This window comes from Mobula hypostoma, chromosome 25 (assembly GCF_963921235.1).
Source record: "Mobula hypostoma chromosome 25, sMobHyp1.1, whole genome shotgun sequence".
NCBI lineage: Eukaryota > Metazoa > Chordata > Chondrichthyes > Myliobatiformes > Myliobatidae > Mobula > Mobula hypostoma.
In genome coordinates, this window is record NC_086121.1 from 7,946,015 (window position 1) to 7,963,911 (window position 17,897).

General features: G+C 41.6%; 1 protein-coding gene across 3 annotated transcripts in view; it reads left to right on the forward strand.

Annotated features, from left to right (window-relative positions):
• tmem201 (transmembrane protein 201) overlaps positions 1-16,053 on the forward strand; it is a 168,209-nt gene extending 152,156 nt beyond the window's left edge. For all 3 annotated transcript variants that reach the window (XM_063033497.1, XM_063033498.1, XM_063033500.1), the window contains one exon: positions 10,975-16,053. In XM_063033497.1, coding sequence (XP_062889567.1) covers positions 10,975-11,072 — 98 coding nt within the window. In that variant the 3' untranslated portion in view covers positions 11,073-16,053. The remainder of the gene's footprint in view (positions 1-10,974) is intronic.
• Positions 16,054-17,897: the final 1,844 nt, after the last annotated feature.

Here is a 17,897-nt window from a genome sequence, read left to right on the forward strand (position 1 = left end):
GAGTGAGAAAGAAACTGCTGGAGGAAATCAGTATCTTTGGAGGAGAGTCGAAATTAAAGCAATTATCACAATAGGGATGGGTAAAACATACAACTTCAAAACTAGTTGAGGATTAGGTTCCACGGCTGGTTTTTGGAGGCTGAACCATTGTCCTCCTCTCTTAGAATTACAGCACAGTAAAAGACCTTTCTGGCCCAATGAGCTAGCGGCGCCCAATTCCACCCATGTGACAAATTAACCTACTAATAGCTACCACTACCTGTAAAGAGTTTGTACGTTCTCCCTGTGACCGTATGGGTTTCCTCCGAGTGTTCCGTTTCCTTCCACAGACCAAAGGCCTATCAGTTGGTTGGCTATTTAAGCTAGGGTTAAATTGGGGGATTGCTGGGCAGCACAGCTCGAAGGGGCGAAAGGGCCTGTCCCATGCTGTATCTCGATAAATAAATAAACCATACCATAGCTGTTTGGAGTGTGGGAGGAAACCAGAGCTCCCAGAAGAAACTCCCATGGAGGATGTGTAAACTCCTTACAGGCAGTGACAGGACTGGACCCGGGATCGCTGGCCCCGTAGTAGTGTCAAACTAATTGCTACACCACTGTCCCGCACGCTGTTTAGGAACATGGGACACTACGGCACAGTGCAGACTGTTTGGCCCACGATGGTGTGCCGTCCTTTTAACCTTCTCCAAGATCAATCTAACCCTTCCCTCTCACATAGCCCTCCATTTTTCTGCCATCCCTATGCCTATCTTAAAAATCCCTAATATATCTGCCATTTCATTTTGTCCTGGTTGGATTACCCCACATTAACCACTCTGCAGATGTGGGCGGTGTCAATCTCTGCCGGAAAATCATGTGTGAAAATCTAAAAGCACTTGTTCTGAGGTTAGGAAACTATCTCATTACACCTTCCCTAGATATAATTATGAGGATTAATTACCCTAAAGCAGATTTATTCAGCATGTGTGGGGATTTTGTGGAGAAATGTGGAGTTAGATACTCTGGACCACAAATCTTGGCATTGGTTCTCAGCTAGTAACCAATGTAATCCCAAATATCTTTATATCTTGGCTTGATCAGAAGGATGAGAATCTTTATAACCTGCAAGCCCAAGGTCATTTAGTGAGTGTGTTCAACACTCAAGTGCAGACCCTTGGCTTTTTGGACTGTTGGGGGGAATTGGGATCACACAGGTAAGTGGACAGAGGATCACCAATGATCTTATCAATTGGCAGGGTTCAGCAGTGTGTTTTCATACTGTATGGACACCAGGTAATGTAGAGTTAATTGCTGCCATTCCAGGATATGTGACCAGGGCATTATCACTGTGGGGCCACAGAAGGAATTAGGCAGCAGGCTGGCTGTGTAAAAGAGGGAAGATCCTTCAGAGTATCAAATAAATAGGGGTGGCTCACCTGGGAATTAATTCGAGTCTTTGTTGTATAATACCAAAAGAAATAGGAGCAAAGTGGGATTGAGAGGGTTAATAAATTAGCAATGATTGAATGGCGAAGCAAACTTGATAGACTGAAGGGCCTAATTCAGCTCCTATGTCTTATGGTACACTGGAAGCCCTAGGCCCAGAGGCAGTCAGACCGGGGATTGAAAGACTGTCTACAGTACTGTGCAAAAGTCTGAGGCACGTATCTACAGCTATGGAGTCTAAGACTTTTGCACAGTACTGTAGTAATTTTATGTATTGCACTGTACTGCTACTGCAAAAATAACAAATTTCATGACATTTGTGAGTGATGATGAACCTGATTCTGATATGTGTCTCCATTGTGGACTGAGTGGGAAGGGGACAGGGAGAGGGGGATCATCATTGGGAAAAGGGGAAGGAGGGAGGAGTGGGAAGCACCAGAAAAGCAATCTGTAATGATCAATAAACCAATTGTTTGGAATCAAACGATCTTGCCTAGTGGCTCAGGGCTGGGTCTGCACCTGCGCCACATCTCCCCACCCTGGCACTCCTCTGCCACCTGTCCCATACCCCTCCTGTGATGCTCCACCCTCGCCATTCCTAATCCTTTGCTCCTGCCAGATTTATAAACTCGCTCGCCACTCCACATTCATTGATACAGTACTGTGCAAAAATCTTAGTCGCCTTAGAGAGATAGATAGATATATATGACTTTTGCACTGTATGTGTGTGAGTGGGTGGGAGGAAGGAAAGGGGCTTGCTCTGTTGTTGTTGTTGCTTGTGTTGTTCTGCAGAACATTGTGGGCATGTTATATTAGCACCAGAAGTGTGGCGACATTTGTCCACCACATCCTTTGGTTGATTACACAAACAACGCCTTTCACAATATGTTAAACATACATGTGATAAATTATAAATGTACGCCGTTGAGCCTTGTAAGAATTAATCGAGGCTGACTGTTTAGCCAAGCCAGTTTTTGAACAGGATGTTAAACTGAAGCCTGACCTTCCATTCTCAAGCAGATGAATAAGAAGGCTTTGTACATTAAACTGTCCACCAATCTGGATGACATTTCTCTATCAAAATTAGCAGATTATCTTTATGCCTACTTGCCGGGATCTTCACTCTGCATAAAGTCACTACATTTGCCTATCCAATGACAGTGAATGTAATAAATAAATGCATCCTCCCGTTTTACTGCAGATTCATTTATTTATCGCATGTGCACCAAAACAATCAGTGAAATACGCCATTTGTGTTACCAACCAGCACAACCTAAGTATGCTCTGGGGACAGCCCGCAAGTGTCTCCTCACTTTCCAACACCAATGTAGCAAGCCAGCAGAACAACAACAACAACAGCAAAACAAGATTCCTTGCTCCCACTTACACACACTCTCAGGGACAAGGCCTTCAATCCAGGGTAGGCTGCCTTTGGGCCTCTGGTCTCCATTGAACTCGGGGACTCGCAGATGTCGGGCCTCTGATTTCCCCAGTGGTCAAGTGGGGCCCACAAATTCTGTACAGAGTAACAGGTATCATCTTCAGTTTACCAGGATGCGACAGTAGTGTTGTAGTTAGCATGACACTACTACAGCTTGGGGTATCAGAGTTCGGAGTTCAATTCCAGTCCACCTGTAAATAGTTTGAATGTTCTCCCCCGTGACTGCATGGGTTTCCTCCCACAATCCATAGACATACTGGTTAGTAGGTTAATTGGTCATTGTAGGCTGGGGTTAAATTGGGGGATTGCTGGGCAGCGGGGTTCATTTGCCAGAAGGGCCTGTTCCGAGCTGCACGTCTGGGTGGATAGGTAGATAAATAACTTTAAAAATTCTAGATCGATAAATAAAAGAGATCAGATAGATAAATAGAAAAAGACCTCCCTGACACAAAATATTACAACAGCTCGCAGAAGGAGAGTTAAAGGATATCGTGGAACATGTTGGAAAAGGATCAGCAGGAAACAGCAATGCTACCATGTGAATAGCTGCCCCTAGCAGGTTTATAACCTCATTTATTCCTCTGTATTATGCTGGGTCTTGTCCTTACCCAAGGGCAGAGACTGAATAAAAAACGTCTCAGCTTGGTGATAAGAATTTGGTTGAACACATGGGTAAATCCTTGCAACAATGCTAATGGGGCACCATGCTAGGGTAGTAGTTAGCTTGACACCATGACAGCTTGAGGTGGCAGGGTGCAATCCCAACATCCTCTGTATGTCTTCCCCATGGAACGAGTGGGTTTCCTTCCACAGTGCAGAGACAAGCCAGGCAGGTTAATTGGTCATTGTAAGTTGTCCCGTGAGTTGGTTAGGGTTAAATTGGGATGGTCGGGGGCTGCTGGGTGACGCGACTCAAAGGGCCGGAAGGGCCTATTTTGCACTGAACCTCTAAATAAATAAGTAATTAATCCAACAAAGTGTGCATTAAATTTACATTTTTAAAGACTTTTTATCCCTAAAATTGGCTTTAAGATGTAGTGTAATATAATAGAAGATTATAGGGATCACTCGAATGCACCACCACACCACCACTACTTTATCATTTCTTGTCAGAGTCACTTTATATACAAACACTCCTGTGCCTAGAGTCACTTTATAGACATAGAATCAATGTATATAAACTATCTTATATATTTATTATTTTTTAATTATTGTGTTCTTTATCTTATTGTTGTTTTTGGTGCTGCATCATATCCAGAGTAACAATTATTTCATTCTCCTTTACACTTGTGTGCTGGAAAATGACATTAAACAATCTTGAATCTACTTCCCTGAATATTTTATTAAACACAGTGGAAGAATGGTAACTGTTTTAACTAAATATTTTGCTGTTTTAATATTCAACCAGCACATAGCTATCTCCTGACCCCCCCCCCCCACCCATTACAGTTGAAAAGTTCCCTGAAGTCTTGACCCCAAGCTGTTACAAAACTAAGTATTTCTCTAGGAACAGGTGCAGCCTAATCCAGCACGGGGCAGGGTTAAGGTCAAAAAGTCACATTAGCTGAGCTTGTCTGGCCCCAGGGAAGATGTCGGCTTCTCTGCAGCTTGTTAAACACAAGGTGTCTGGTGAAAGTTGCTAATTGTTAGTGAGTGCAGAAGCTACAAGGATAGAAGTGGTTCCTAATGAACCTGGGGGGAAGCAAACAACTGCACAAACAATTCTGCAACCACAGCACTAAACTGTATCTCACTGCATCACTGAAATGTCATGGAATTACAGAAAAGATAGGTTTCAAGTGGAGCCGATCACATCCCCACACTGAACAATCTTGCCCCGAGCATTCTGGCTGACAGTTTAGGGCAACAGGAGACAGGCTTTCTTCCCTATTCTACCTAAAATCTGTATTATCTGAGTTTTTACTGTCTAATGACACAGGAAGCAGACCATAATTATACTTAACCCTTTCGGCATTAGGTGCATTTAAATTTTGCAGGTTTTAATGTCTATGTGTCTTGAGTGGAATCTGCAAGAACAATAAGTATACATTGCAAAATGTTTCCTCAGATTTTTGAAAATTACATTATTTATCCAGTGAAGAACTGCTGGAAGATCTGTGGAGGGAAATGAACATTCTTCATCTTAAGTCAAGATGCTTCACCTGCACAGTGTTGACAAACTGGTTTTGATAAGAAGCATTGTCCACTTCCATCCACAGATGTTACCTGACCTGCAGAGTTCTTCCAGCAGATTTTTTTGTCTCAGATTCCAGCATGTGCAGTCTCTTGTGCCTACGATATTCTTCCAAATGTACTGGCAGATCTTCTTTACCTAACTCATCCAGATGCTTTGGTTTAACCTGAAGCTTCTGATAACTTGGGCAAGATTCCACGTTTCCCCAGGAACTTGGTTGTAAGTTCTAGGTCCTCTGACTGATGCTGAGCAAGAGTGTGCATGTGTACCCCTGACCAGCCCCGTGGTGGATGGAGAAGTATAGGAGAGAAAGGGGCTGCGTGTGTGACTTCTCCTCGGAGGGAATCCAGATGAGGTTCAAGAGTATTATAAGTAACACTCACAAAATGCTGGAGGAACTCAGCAGGCCAGGCAGCATCTATGGAAAATTGTAACCAGTCGATGTTTTGGGCTGAGACTGTTCATCAGGACTGGAAAAAAGATGAGAAGTCAGAGCAAGAAGGTGAGGAGAGGGGAGGAGAGGAAGAAGTACAAGGAAGGTAGTAGGTGATAGGTGAAACTGGGAGATGGGGAGTGGTGAAGTAAAGAGCTGGGAAGTTGATTGGTGAAAGAAATAAAGGGTTGGAGAATGGGGAATCTGTGAGGAGAAATTGGAAGATGATGCAAGAAAGGGAAGAGGAGGGGCACCAGAGGGAGGTGATGGTCAGGTAAGGAGATAAGGTGAGGAAGGGAATGGGATAAGATGATTTACTTCAATAATGAAATTAGAACTGTAAGGGAGCACAGAACTGCATTGCCCAATGGACTCTTGCCAGTGCAATTATCCTGAGGGTTGGCATCAACCTACTTACAACAAATGCATAAGCTGCTACCTTCCTGCTCCGAAGCTGATTCATGGAGTTACTGTAACCATCAGGGATGTGACTGGATTTAAGCAGCAGTACGTGCCGTGTCTGTACAACTGGTGACCCTCTGAATCCCGTTATTGGTACTTACTGGGTATGTGGGCATCAGGCCTATCACTGCCTACCGGGGTACCCCTTCTAAATTGGGATTATTGGCCTGAACTGAATCCATGAAGGGGTTGCTGTTATCAGGCCTACATAGTACCATATATGTGTCATTTTTTTTTCTTTCTTTCCCCTCTTTCTCCCCCCTCCCTCCCCTCTCCTCTGTCCATCCCACTGAGTGGGGATCCTATAAAAGGACCATGGATACCGAGTGTTTCTGGATTGTAGTGTTCCTGCTCTGGGAACATGCTAGACTGGCTGGTGAGAGCATTCTCATGTCCTCAGCACTGCTAGAGAAGCTTGCTACTTAGCAATACATGACACGAGCCAGACCATCGATGACATTACTGCCAAAACGCTGGCAATCCGTACAGTGGCCCTTCAAAATCGACTAGCACTAGACTTTCTATTGTCTAAGAGGGGTGTTGCTTTTACCATTGTTAGCTAGGAGTGTTGTATGTATGTCCTAGATGAAACTGTCACAGAAGTTCAGAGTCTCGGCGCTATTGAAATTCAGTAAAATTTATGTTGTCCTCTACTGGACAAAGAGGAGGGAGTGTGAAAGTTGCAATAAGGCAGCAAGGGTTAAAGACAACATCCAGGCAGGGATGGCCTGGGGCAGTTATTGTCAAGTGAGACCTCTGGAGACACTTCGGCTTACTATAGACAGGATAGGCAGGGATGATTTTGGAGGTGCGTCCTCAAGCCTGACTAGTGAGATCTCTATAGTGAGACTTTTTTTAAAAGGTCTTCCTAAAACATAGCATCCCTTTACACATTAGATGTTGTCAGAGACAGGTGAGGTAGGAATAACATCCAACAATGAAGGGACAATTGCTTCACCAACTTCAGAGTGTCAGCTTGTAGTTATTGACTTTTAACATCTCTAGTGTGAATGGCAAAAGATCCTGCAATAAGGGATTCAAACCTATACAATTTACCAATATCTGAAGTTGATAAGCCAATTCTGTGTAAAAATAGCACTTTTCTGTTCAGACTTCAGAAAGGTGTGGATGACAAGAGACTTGCTGTTCTCCGTGTGCATAGGTAAAAGAAAAAGAATGTTTGAGGCGTAAGAGTGCATGTGTTCTGGGCCCAGTTGTTTTAATTATGTTATTTTATTTTTTTTTATCAGCGATGACTTGGCCCATCAAGTCTGCTCCCCCAGAGATCATGACTGACTTATTTTCCCTCTCAACCACATTCTCCTTCCTTCTCTCCATAACATTTGATGCCCTTACTAATCAAGAACCTGTCAACTTCTGCTTTAAATATATCCGAAGATTTTGCCTCCACTCATGGACTTGCAGACACTGGGTCTCCAACTTCCATAGTGGACTCAGAGACTTGCAGACCCAGGGCTTCAGCCATTGGTCCTTGTCTTCCGGACTTCCAATCACATTCTGAGCTTAGATTATTACCAATTGCAACAAGCTCATTTTCAATTGACACATTTAATTATATGGAAAGCTAATAAAGTATATAGAAAACATAAACATAACTATAGGAGGGGCCTCGATGCAATCTCATGCTTCAAACACATCCCACTCTTGTACGATGATGAGTGTTCCAGCAGAAAATGATGCTTGGAAAGAGAAAGATCCCACAGGGGAGATGTAGTTCAAGTAAACGAATAGTTGTGTGGTATTAAATTAATTCTCCTGTACAATGAATTACTGATGCGAGAGTCTCAAGAATGTGGTTTCACTTGCTGTTAGGGATTAATTTCACCAAATGTGACTGTAACATTAAAAAAAGACCCACGGCTGTGTGTTGAGTGACGATCTGCAGCTTTCCCGTTGAAAGGGAAGGTGGTGATGTGAAGAGTTCTTCAAATTGGGTGATTAAAGCTAATGAACATTCTGGTTTTCCTCAAATGGCAGAGCTGAGATCTATGTGCTCTCCATCAGATTTTCTGAAACAAAACTTCCCACACAGATGCTGCACAACTGATTGCTCAATGGATTGACATGAACATTAAATTCAAGATTTGATGAAGGTGATTAGATCAAGTCAGAATCTGAAGAATCAGTGACTTTCAATTGTCTTTCTTGATTATTTTAAAACGTAAACCTTCACAGCCACAAATTAGATGCTTCAATGTGGGAAAGACAGCCAGAGAGTTCAGTACAGTGGGAAAGAGGTAAAAATCATTTTTAAAAACCATCACAACAGAAGACCAAAACATTTGACTGATATGATGTATTATAAATAAAACTTTTTGGTGGTGAATGGAGTTCGAGGCAAAGATCCAAATGTCTAAAACTTCCACATTTGATGGGAGGAAGAAGAATGTGGGGTAACTGAAGGGGGTGAGCATTTGTGAGCAAAGTATAGAATTTCAGGAGCCTCAGGCACCTGAAGATTCAAAGTTCGAAGTAACTTTATTATCAAAGTACATTTATGTCACCATATACTACCCTGAGATTCATTTTCTTGCTGACATTCACAGTAGATTTAAAGAAACACAATGGAATCAATGAAAATTGCATACAAGGGCAAACAAACTACCATGTGCAAAAGACAACATTGTGCAATAAAAAAAATAATTATCAAATAATAAGTATTGACAACATGAGCTGTAGAGTCCTTAAAATGAGGAGGGACCTGGAGCCTTTGCAGGGGTAAGTTAGAACAAAATCTGAAAATGTACTGCAAAATGAATTTGTCAAATTCTTGACTGAAGGAGAGATACAGGAAAGTTATAAACTCAGCTCACCAGGAAAAATATATCCTGTCTCCAGAGCCGAGGTAGAGAGGCTTGAAGCATTGATCTACCATCCCAAAGGGTTAGCTCTAATCTTGGAAATCACTGTTCAACTGGCTCACCATCATGTGACTTCACAATTATTTGGCTAATGTAGTTTCCTTTCACAAGGAGCAATTACTTTTCATTTTATATATTTTGATATTTAATACTTAGAGCATTTTAAATAAGGCTTGGCTCCTTCCAAAAGAACTGTGAAAAGTGATTTTATTTCTTTTAAATGTTTCTCCTCAGTAACATCAAGGATGGATATCAGATATTAGAAAATAATGTAAGCTGGGTAGTATGTCTTAATGATCAGGTGATTTCCACTTTAAAAACACATGAGACGTTAACAGCCTTATCAATGTTACACTCATATTAACTTGACATCTCATGGCTAACTTATTTTTTATAGTGAAAGAAATCCTAAATTTACCAGAGATCTTTTTTAAATAGCTTTAAAGATTAACTTTATTTGTCACATCTGTGTATTGAAACATAGAGTAAATTGCATCATTTGCATCAAATCAAATCAGCGAGGATTGGGCTAGGGGCAGCCTGCAAGAGTCACCATGTATTCAGCATGCCCATAACTCTCTAATCCTAACCAGTACGTCTTTGGAATGTGGGAGGAAACTTGTGTGGTCACAGGGAGGATGTAAAATCTCCTTAGACAGCAACAGGAATTGAACCCTGATCGTACAGCTGGCACTGTGAGACTGTTACGCTGACCCCTATGTGTTTATTGTAAGGTTTTCAGTAAAGGATTACACTGCCATGGTGGTATCTCCACCACTAACCAAGGTGCTAATTGTTGTAACTTTAAAATAAGGACTGAATCAAGTAGAGAAAATAAGGGTTAATTGTACTGTTAAGCAGCTTAAACCATTGACCTTTTTGGGAAGGTGTCATATTAGAAGATGTATCTATGTAATCACCCTGAATTTTTCAAACAAGTGCAGGTGAGACATCCAGGTGTATAATTCCTGACAGTTTGATGGGGCTGCAAACGATCAGTGTTACACACTGCAACTACCCTGTGGGAGAACACGGGCCACTTTCAATTGACACCAGTTATATTTGGGAGTAAACAAAGGTTAACTTGTTGGAACAGCAACAGTTACTCTGCATGCTGAACACTGGTAATTGTAGCTTACATTTTGAAAAGGTGGTTAGCTTTGGTCAATTATCCTACTGTTTCAAATACTCTGCAGACGTCTTTCAGCCAGGATTGGTTCTACGTTATTTGCAGACAAATAAGAAAGTCATTAAAACTATCTTTTTATTCATAGATTAATAGAATAGAATATTACAACACAGAAACAGGTCCTTCAGCCCATCTAGTCCATGCTGAACTATTAATCTGCCTAGTCCCATCGACCTGCATCCAAACAATTGCCCTCCATACCCCTCCCGTCCAAGTATCTATTCAAATTTCTCTTAAATGTTGAAATCGAACCCGCTTGAACTACTTACACTGGCAACTCATTTCAACTCTCACCACCACCTGAGTGAAGAAATTTCCCATCATGTTCCCCTTAAACATTTCATCTTTCATCCTTAACTCATAACCTCTAGTTCTAGTCTCACCCATCCTCAATGAAAAAAGCCTGCTTGCACTTATCCTATCTATACCCCTCATAATTTTATATATGATTCAGAATTAAAAGATTGGAGGCACAGAATGCCTCAAAACATAGAATGCACAATGTTTTAATGGATGGAATTGTGTACTATTATATTCCTACAGGATGACAATTCCTAAAAGTGAACTAGGAACAAAGGAGAAAGTGGGAGTTTTGAATAGACGAGAAATATGGATAGATGGGGTGCAATATGTGCAAAATGCTGGAGGAACTCAGCAGGTCAGGCAGCATCTATAGATAGTTATTAACGTCCATAGATTCTGCCTGACCTGCTGAGTTACTCCAGCATTTTGTGTGCGTTGCTCTAAATTTTCAGCATCTGCAGAATCTCATTTATGGACAGATTGGACTTCTTTTCTTTTGGCAAGGAAGTTAATAGCTTGGTGTATTTTTTTATAATGCTGGGTTATCTATTTTTATTGCTAATCTTCTTATCCATGAAACTTGTTCCTTCTTCTTTTAGTTTATTGTTACATGTATTCTGTTTTGTTGTCCAATCTCTAATCAAGGACTTTGTGGAAATATCTTGTGGAAGAGTCTTCTGGGATTAAGCCTCACTGCAAACGTGGTCTTCACATCACTCTACATCTATCAAGGCCTGCACTGATGAGAAAGCACTCAAGCACATGTTCTGACCAGAGATTTCATCTAATCATCTGCTCCTTGACACAACTCTATACTACAGATGAATACTGCCTTTCCGTTATGCGTCAGCCATCTCATCACCCTTATTGAAGATCAGTAGGTGTCGGCAGGTTAGGAGGAGGAGGGGCGGGTGGATATCAGGCTTTTAGCCTCTCCATGCTGATTGGAATCTGCCTTCAGTTCCTGCGCTCCTTTAACTTCTAAGAAACATGTTGACTGGTGCTAAGCATGCAGACAGCAGCAGGTATTAATGTGGTGTACTACTGCATCGAGGCAAGAAAAAGAAAATGCAATCATCTATTTGTCATATGATTAACTTGATCTTTTTATAATACGTATTTCAAGGCTGCTGCAGCCAAGTTTTGTTTAAAGGTTCATACCTGTAGAGGACTTTTTTCCAATCCGTGGACATCTATTTTTGTTGCTATTGTTGTTGATACCTGATAAGCAAAATAGACTCCATATCAAAGTATTGTTCAATATTTACTAACCGGGGAAGAAATGATGTGTGGTGGTAGCAATGAGTAGAATTTAGAGTAGTCTAATGTGTCTAGAATGTTCTATTGATGGACTTTCTCAGTTATTTATATGGACTTGAGTCAGTTGGACACTTCGTGGATATCAGACAAAGGACCTCAATGGGGAAAAAAATGTTTTGTAAAAATGCTGATGGGAAGTTTGGAAAAGCTCTTTACAGCTGGACAACTCGCTTTCTCCATCAGAAGTGGAATGTTCAACACTCCACTTAAGTTTACAGTCTTCAAATTACTCCTGAGGAGGTAATGGCTTGAATAATTCCACCAATGGATAATTCAGTCAGAATTGGGGAAACAGCAGCAAAAGTTACTAAAGAGACACGATTTACTTATTAGATGGTAGAATTTTTTTTTTCTTCACTTTCCTCTTGGAAAGTATTGATCAATCCAGGTTATTGGGTATTAACTCTTCTTTTGGACGCTTCAAGTAGAGTGATGAATTCCATCTAGATAATAATTTGGACCTGCACCAACAAGGGTTAAAGTTGTACTCCATTATTTCATGAAACAATTTGACCACCTTCAGCTCAACTTAACAGCCATGTTGAATTGACCACAGTAAAGGACATTCTCCGCAACCTAACTAATAAGTTCCAGTAGCTCCTATCTCACTTTTCTTTCGTCAATTGGCTTAATATAGTGAAACATCTAAAATGAATTCAAGTGCAGAACTATTTCTGAAGGTTAAAGGACTGTAGGCTGAGGGCCATCTGAATCATTATTTTGGTTTCCAGGTCGTACAATATGTCTTCATTGTCCATCAATAGGTAAGATGGATGCTTCCAAAGGATATATAAATGTAGACTGATTAATTGTGGTGAAGTTGATTCAGAGGCTGTGAAGTTATTGGTTAATACAAATAAATCCTCTTTCTCAAAGCAGATTAGAATCAGTATTGATGTGTAAGGCTAACTAATACGGTTTGCTGCTGACCTCTGAAGGACTCTCGAAGGCAGCTTTAAATATTCATTAATATCCCTTTAGCCAAAGTAAACGCTCCTTTTTTTTGTTGAGAAGACTGACCAAGGCCAGTAACGAGTCAAGTGATCAGGCTACAGTTTGCAAACATTTGATCTGTGCAAGGGAAGTGATAGCTTAGATACAGCCATGTGGTTATATGTTCTCATTGACAGTCCTTCGGGATTGAGGACATTCTGCTTCCTCTAGAGTGAGGTGTGGAAGATGCATGTGTGTAGTCATTGCAAACCAGCTACCTCATGGTTCTTGACCACTGAGGTCTTGGTTCAATGGTAAGAATGTTCAGGGTGACTGGAGACCACATTCCCCTGCACTGACTTGAACAAGTACAGGGGACACACAATCACTGAATAATTCTTTAACCACATCCAGGTACAGGAGTTCAGATGGGCTTTAGTGGGAGAGAGCTGTGTTGAACTCGAGGGTGAAGGGAAATTAGCGAAGGTTTTGAGAGGGTAAAGGGAGTGAGAGAAGATGGGGTATAGGGGAAGGAGGTAGGGGGTAAAGGAGTGACCGTGTGCAGTTAGATTGTGATTAAGCAGTTGACTCTCTGTATTTGTCAATAAAACTTGAGTTATAAACATGCAGAAAGGTAATGATTCCAAGGGAAAACTTTGAAATAATGTCTGATTCAGACAATTTTACCTTAACCGCTTGTGTTGGCTGCAAATTGCCAGTTGTGTTAGCACACCAGCAATTTATAAATAAATAATACTATTCTAGTGTCCCAGTCAAATTTACTAGTTAATTCTGCCTCTGCAAAGTCCATATTTATTTACCTTAACTTCACCTGTTCCACAACATAGTAGGTGAGCAGAGGAGCAGTCTCCACAAGTATTGAAACTTGCCACCAAGTTGTTTATCTGTTTCCACCTAGAGTGAGCAAAGTAATAGGCAGAAGTTAAGGCTGCGGCTTATCAACACTGACTCCAGCTCATACTCCTTGAGTCATTCAACATTGCACACATGGGCAATCTGGACACACAAAATGCTGAAGGAAGTCAGCAAGTCAGGCAACATCTATGGAGAGAAACATCGGCTCTTTAGTCCTCTCCATAGATGCTGCCTTACTTGCTGAGCTCCTCCACATTTGGCAGTGTTACTGTGGATTTCCACCATCTGCAAAAATCTCTTTGTGGACCCTCTAGGTCCTGTTACTCCATCTATGACAGCTGCTATTTTTGGAGAAGGTTCTGAGCATCATCCACTAAACCACTTGGAGTTTCAACACTAAATGAAATACTGCCCTCAGTATGACTAAACATCAAATTCTGAAGTCAAATCAGTATTATGTGCTTATTAATGGACCAAATTGCTGTACAGACAATATTTGAGTAATACAGAGAGGGAGCTACATTTGAGGTTGAAATGGAAAAAGAACCTATTATTTTCTGATTGGATAAGACTTCACAAGTTTTTTGAGACCATAGTCTCTATCTCAAACAGCTGCCTGAAACAAAAAGCAAGGAACAGAGCAGTCCATATCGTGGTGTCTCCTGTGAATGTTTGCATTCTGAATGAAATTAGGTCACTTCAGGCCACATCCTGGTGGAAACCACTGCCTCCTGACCTGTTCCATTTGTACTACTTCTCTTTCGTTAACTTGTCCATAGGTTCCTTACAAGTGAAGCCTCACAAATGCAAACATCTCCCTCAGAGATTGGCCTGACTTCAAACTACTTGGCTGTTTGTTCCAGTAATTTATCTTTGCTCGCCTTTTTCTCAAAACATAGCTTCCGATCACATCTCCTATAGTTCCTGTTTGTTATTGCCAAAATATGGAATAAGGTTGAGCAAGTCAAAGAAATTTGGACGTGGGAAACCCTGAGAGTAATTACCAATTGCTCCACGTGAAGAGCCAAGTTGGTCGTATACAACATTTCTATAGTGTTACTTTAACTGTTTGTGGATCTGACTCTGGTAAGCATACAGAAGGAGTTTCAGCATTACTAGGAGTGTCTGCTGTGTGCGTAAACTTCCCAAAAGAAGTGGATCATCGTTGGGTTGACTGTGGGCTGTTAGCAAAGTGAATTGCCCACCACTGTCAAGAGACATTGCCTACCTGAATCCAAAACCACAGTTGAAACTTGGAAGGAGCTGCAGGAGGGTCGGACCAGATGAGCACAGGGTTATCACCATCTGCTGTAGGAGCTAAAGGAGATGTATTTCACAGCATCAACAATTACTTGTACTGGTAATGTTTGGGGGAAAAAATTAGCAAAAACACCTTGAGAGATGGGAACAGAGATGCTACATTAAACCAGCCGTCAAAAGCAGTAAGGTCTATGGTCATCACTAGATTCTGTTAGAACAGAGTAGTTGAATTTGTATAGAATATACCATGACTGTACTTGCTCTCCGCAAGAGCCAACTGCCTATTTCCTCCGTCATTTCTGATTTTATATTTTTGCTTGGGAAAAATGCGGATTAATGTTCGATTATGTGGAATCTGTTTTTCCTTGAGCCATTTTTATTTATATAAACCAAATATGCACCAAAAAGAAATTATTTCTCAAGATCTTCTCTGAGATGGATTTGGAAATTGTGCCCTGTCAGTAAGAACATGCTTAACTCTGAAATTAATTTTCTTAACTTACCTATGGAAAACTCTAATTTTAAACAGCACTGTTGCTATCATCTCTGTCTTCTTACGAAATGTTCTGTAACAAAGCTCCAGTTTTTATGGTCTCACATTTAAATCTCCATATGCTCAACTCCATTACCATCGCATCCAACCTAATGATAAAGGCAAAGATGATCTTACTGTGAAGATGCAGGTTAAGAGCAAGGTGCTTAATGAAAGGCCAAGCAATGAATCAGAACACCATCAGAGATTGAAAACTATCCAAAGGAGGAAAACCCATAGGGCGAAAGTAATGATGAAGGGTTTACTGACGTTGGGATGGAAAAACTATCTAGAAATTTCAGATCAGAATCTTGAATCTTGGCTTGAAGCAGACTTTGAACTTGATGTTGGGTAAGGAGTACAGTCGATCTATCAGTGGCTCAATAATGACTCACTGGTACACAAACTTAACGAGGGGATGATCGCGGCATTACTTTGAATGATTGGAGTCTGCTGCATGAAAAAAGTATTTCAGTGGCTGTAAAATGGGATGTGATTAAAAGGACTTTATAAGTACATGGTTGTCTGTGTTCCTGTCATTCACTGTTTTTGCAGAATTTTGCTTATCTCATGTCTGAAGCCACTTGAAGGTCACACAGTGGAACTGGACTTTGCCTTGAGCTACCTTTGAACTATTCACAGCCCACAAAAATGATTTTGGAACCACAAAAGATTGTCTTTCTTTTAGGAATTTTGTACTCAAACATGGTACAGAAAACATAGAACAGTACAGCACACTACAGGCCTTTTGCCCACATGTTGTGCCAAATTTTTAACCTACGCTTAAGATCAAGCTGACCCTTCCCTCCTACATATCCCTCCATTTTTCCTTCATCCATGTGCCTATCTAAGAGTTTCTTAAATCTCCCTAATGTATTTTCCTCTACCACCACTCCTGACAGTGTGTTCTTGCACTCACCAATCTCTGTGAAAAGAACTTAATTCTGACAACCCCCCCCCCCCATGCTTTCCTCCAATCACCTTTAACTTATTTCCCCTGGTATTAGCTATATCTGCTCTGGGAAAAATTCTCTGGCTATTCATTTGATCTATGCTTCTTCTCATCTTGTACACCTCTATCAAGTTGCCGCTCATCCTCCTTCACTCCAAAAAGAAAAGCCCTAGGTTGCTCAGTTTATCTTCATAAGGCATGTCCTCTAATCCAGGCAGCATCCTGGTTCTTTACCTGCCCCCCCTCCCCCCACCCCGTCGAGCCTGCTCCGCCATTCAATAAAGTCATGGCTGAGCTGACCATGGACGCATCTCCACCTACCTGCCTTTTCCCCATAACCCTTAGTTCCCCTACTATGCAAAAATCTATCCAACCTGGTCTTAAATATATTTACTGAGGTAGCCTCCACTGCTTCATTGGGCAGAGAATTCTACAGATTCACCACTCTCTGGGAAAAGCAGTTTCTCCTCATCTCCGTCCTAAACTTACTCTCCCGAATCTTGAAGCTATGTCCCCTAGTCCTAGTCTCACCTACCAGGAGAAACAATTTTCCTGCCTCTATCTTATCTATCCCTTTCATAATTTTATAATTATAATATACTGTGGAGAGCATTCTAACTGGCTACACCACCATCCGGAATGGGGAGGGGGGCTACTGTACAGAATTGAAGTAAGCTGCAGAGTGTTGTAAAATTAAAACGCAAACAACAGGAATTCTGCAGATGCTGGAAATTCAAGCAACGCACATAAAAGTTGCTGGTGAACGCAGCAGGCCAGGCAGCATCTCTAGGAAGAGGTGCAGTCGACGTTTCAGGCCGAGACTTTCCTGACGAAGGGTCTCGGCCTGAAACGTCGACTGCACCTCTTCCTAGAGATGCTGCCTGGCCTGCTGCGTTCACCAGCAACTTTTATGTGTGTTGTTGTAAAATTAGTCAGCTCCATCACGGGCACTAGCCTCTGTGATATCCAGGACATCTTCAAGGAGTGATGCCTCAAAAAATTGACATGCATCATTAAGGACCCCCACCACCCAGGACATGCCCTCTTTTCATTGCCGCCATCAGGAAGGTGATACAGAAGCCTGAAGGCACACCCTCAACAATTCAGGAACAGCTTCTTCCCCTCTGCCATTCGATTTCTGAATGGACATTGAACCCATGAATGCTAACTCATTACTTCTATATATTTCTTTATTTACTATAATCACTTTTTTCTCTGTTATCATGTATCGCATTCTACCGTAGCTGCACAGTTAACAAATTTCACGGCATATGCCAGTGATATTAAAGCCGATTCTGATGAAGCCACAGACAGCTGTGGAGGACAAGCCATCAGCTATATTTAAAGCAGGGGTTGATGGGTACTTAATTAGTAAAGGTGTGAAAGGTTATGGGGAGAAGGCAGGAGAATCGATTGAGAAGGAAAATAAATCAGTCATGATTGAATGGCAGAGCAAACTCAATGGTCTGAATGACTGAATTCTGCTCCTATGCCTTTTGGCCTCTGGCCTTAAGGACCTTTACCCCCATCAGCTCTCAGCTTACTTTATTTCCACCCCCCCCCCACCCTCCACTGTTTTATTCTGGCAGCATCCCCCTTCCTTTCCAGTCCTGATGAAGGGTCTTGGCCCAAAATACTGACTGTTTATTCATATCCAAAGATGCTACCTGACCTGCTGAGTTCCTCCAGCATTTT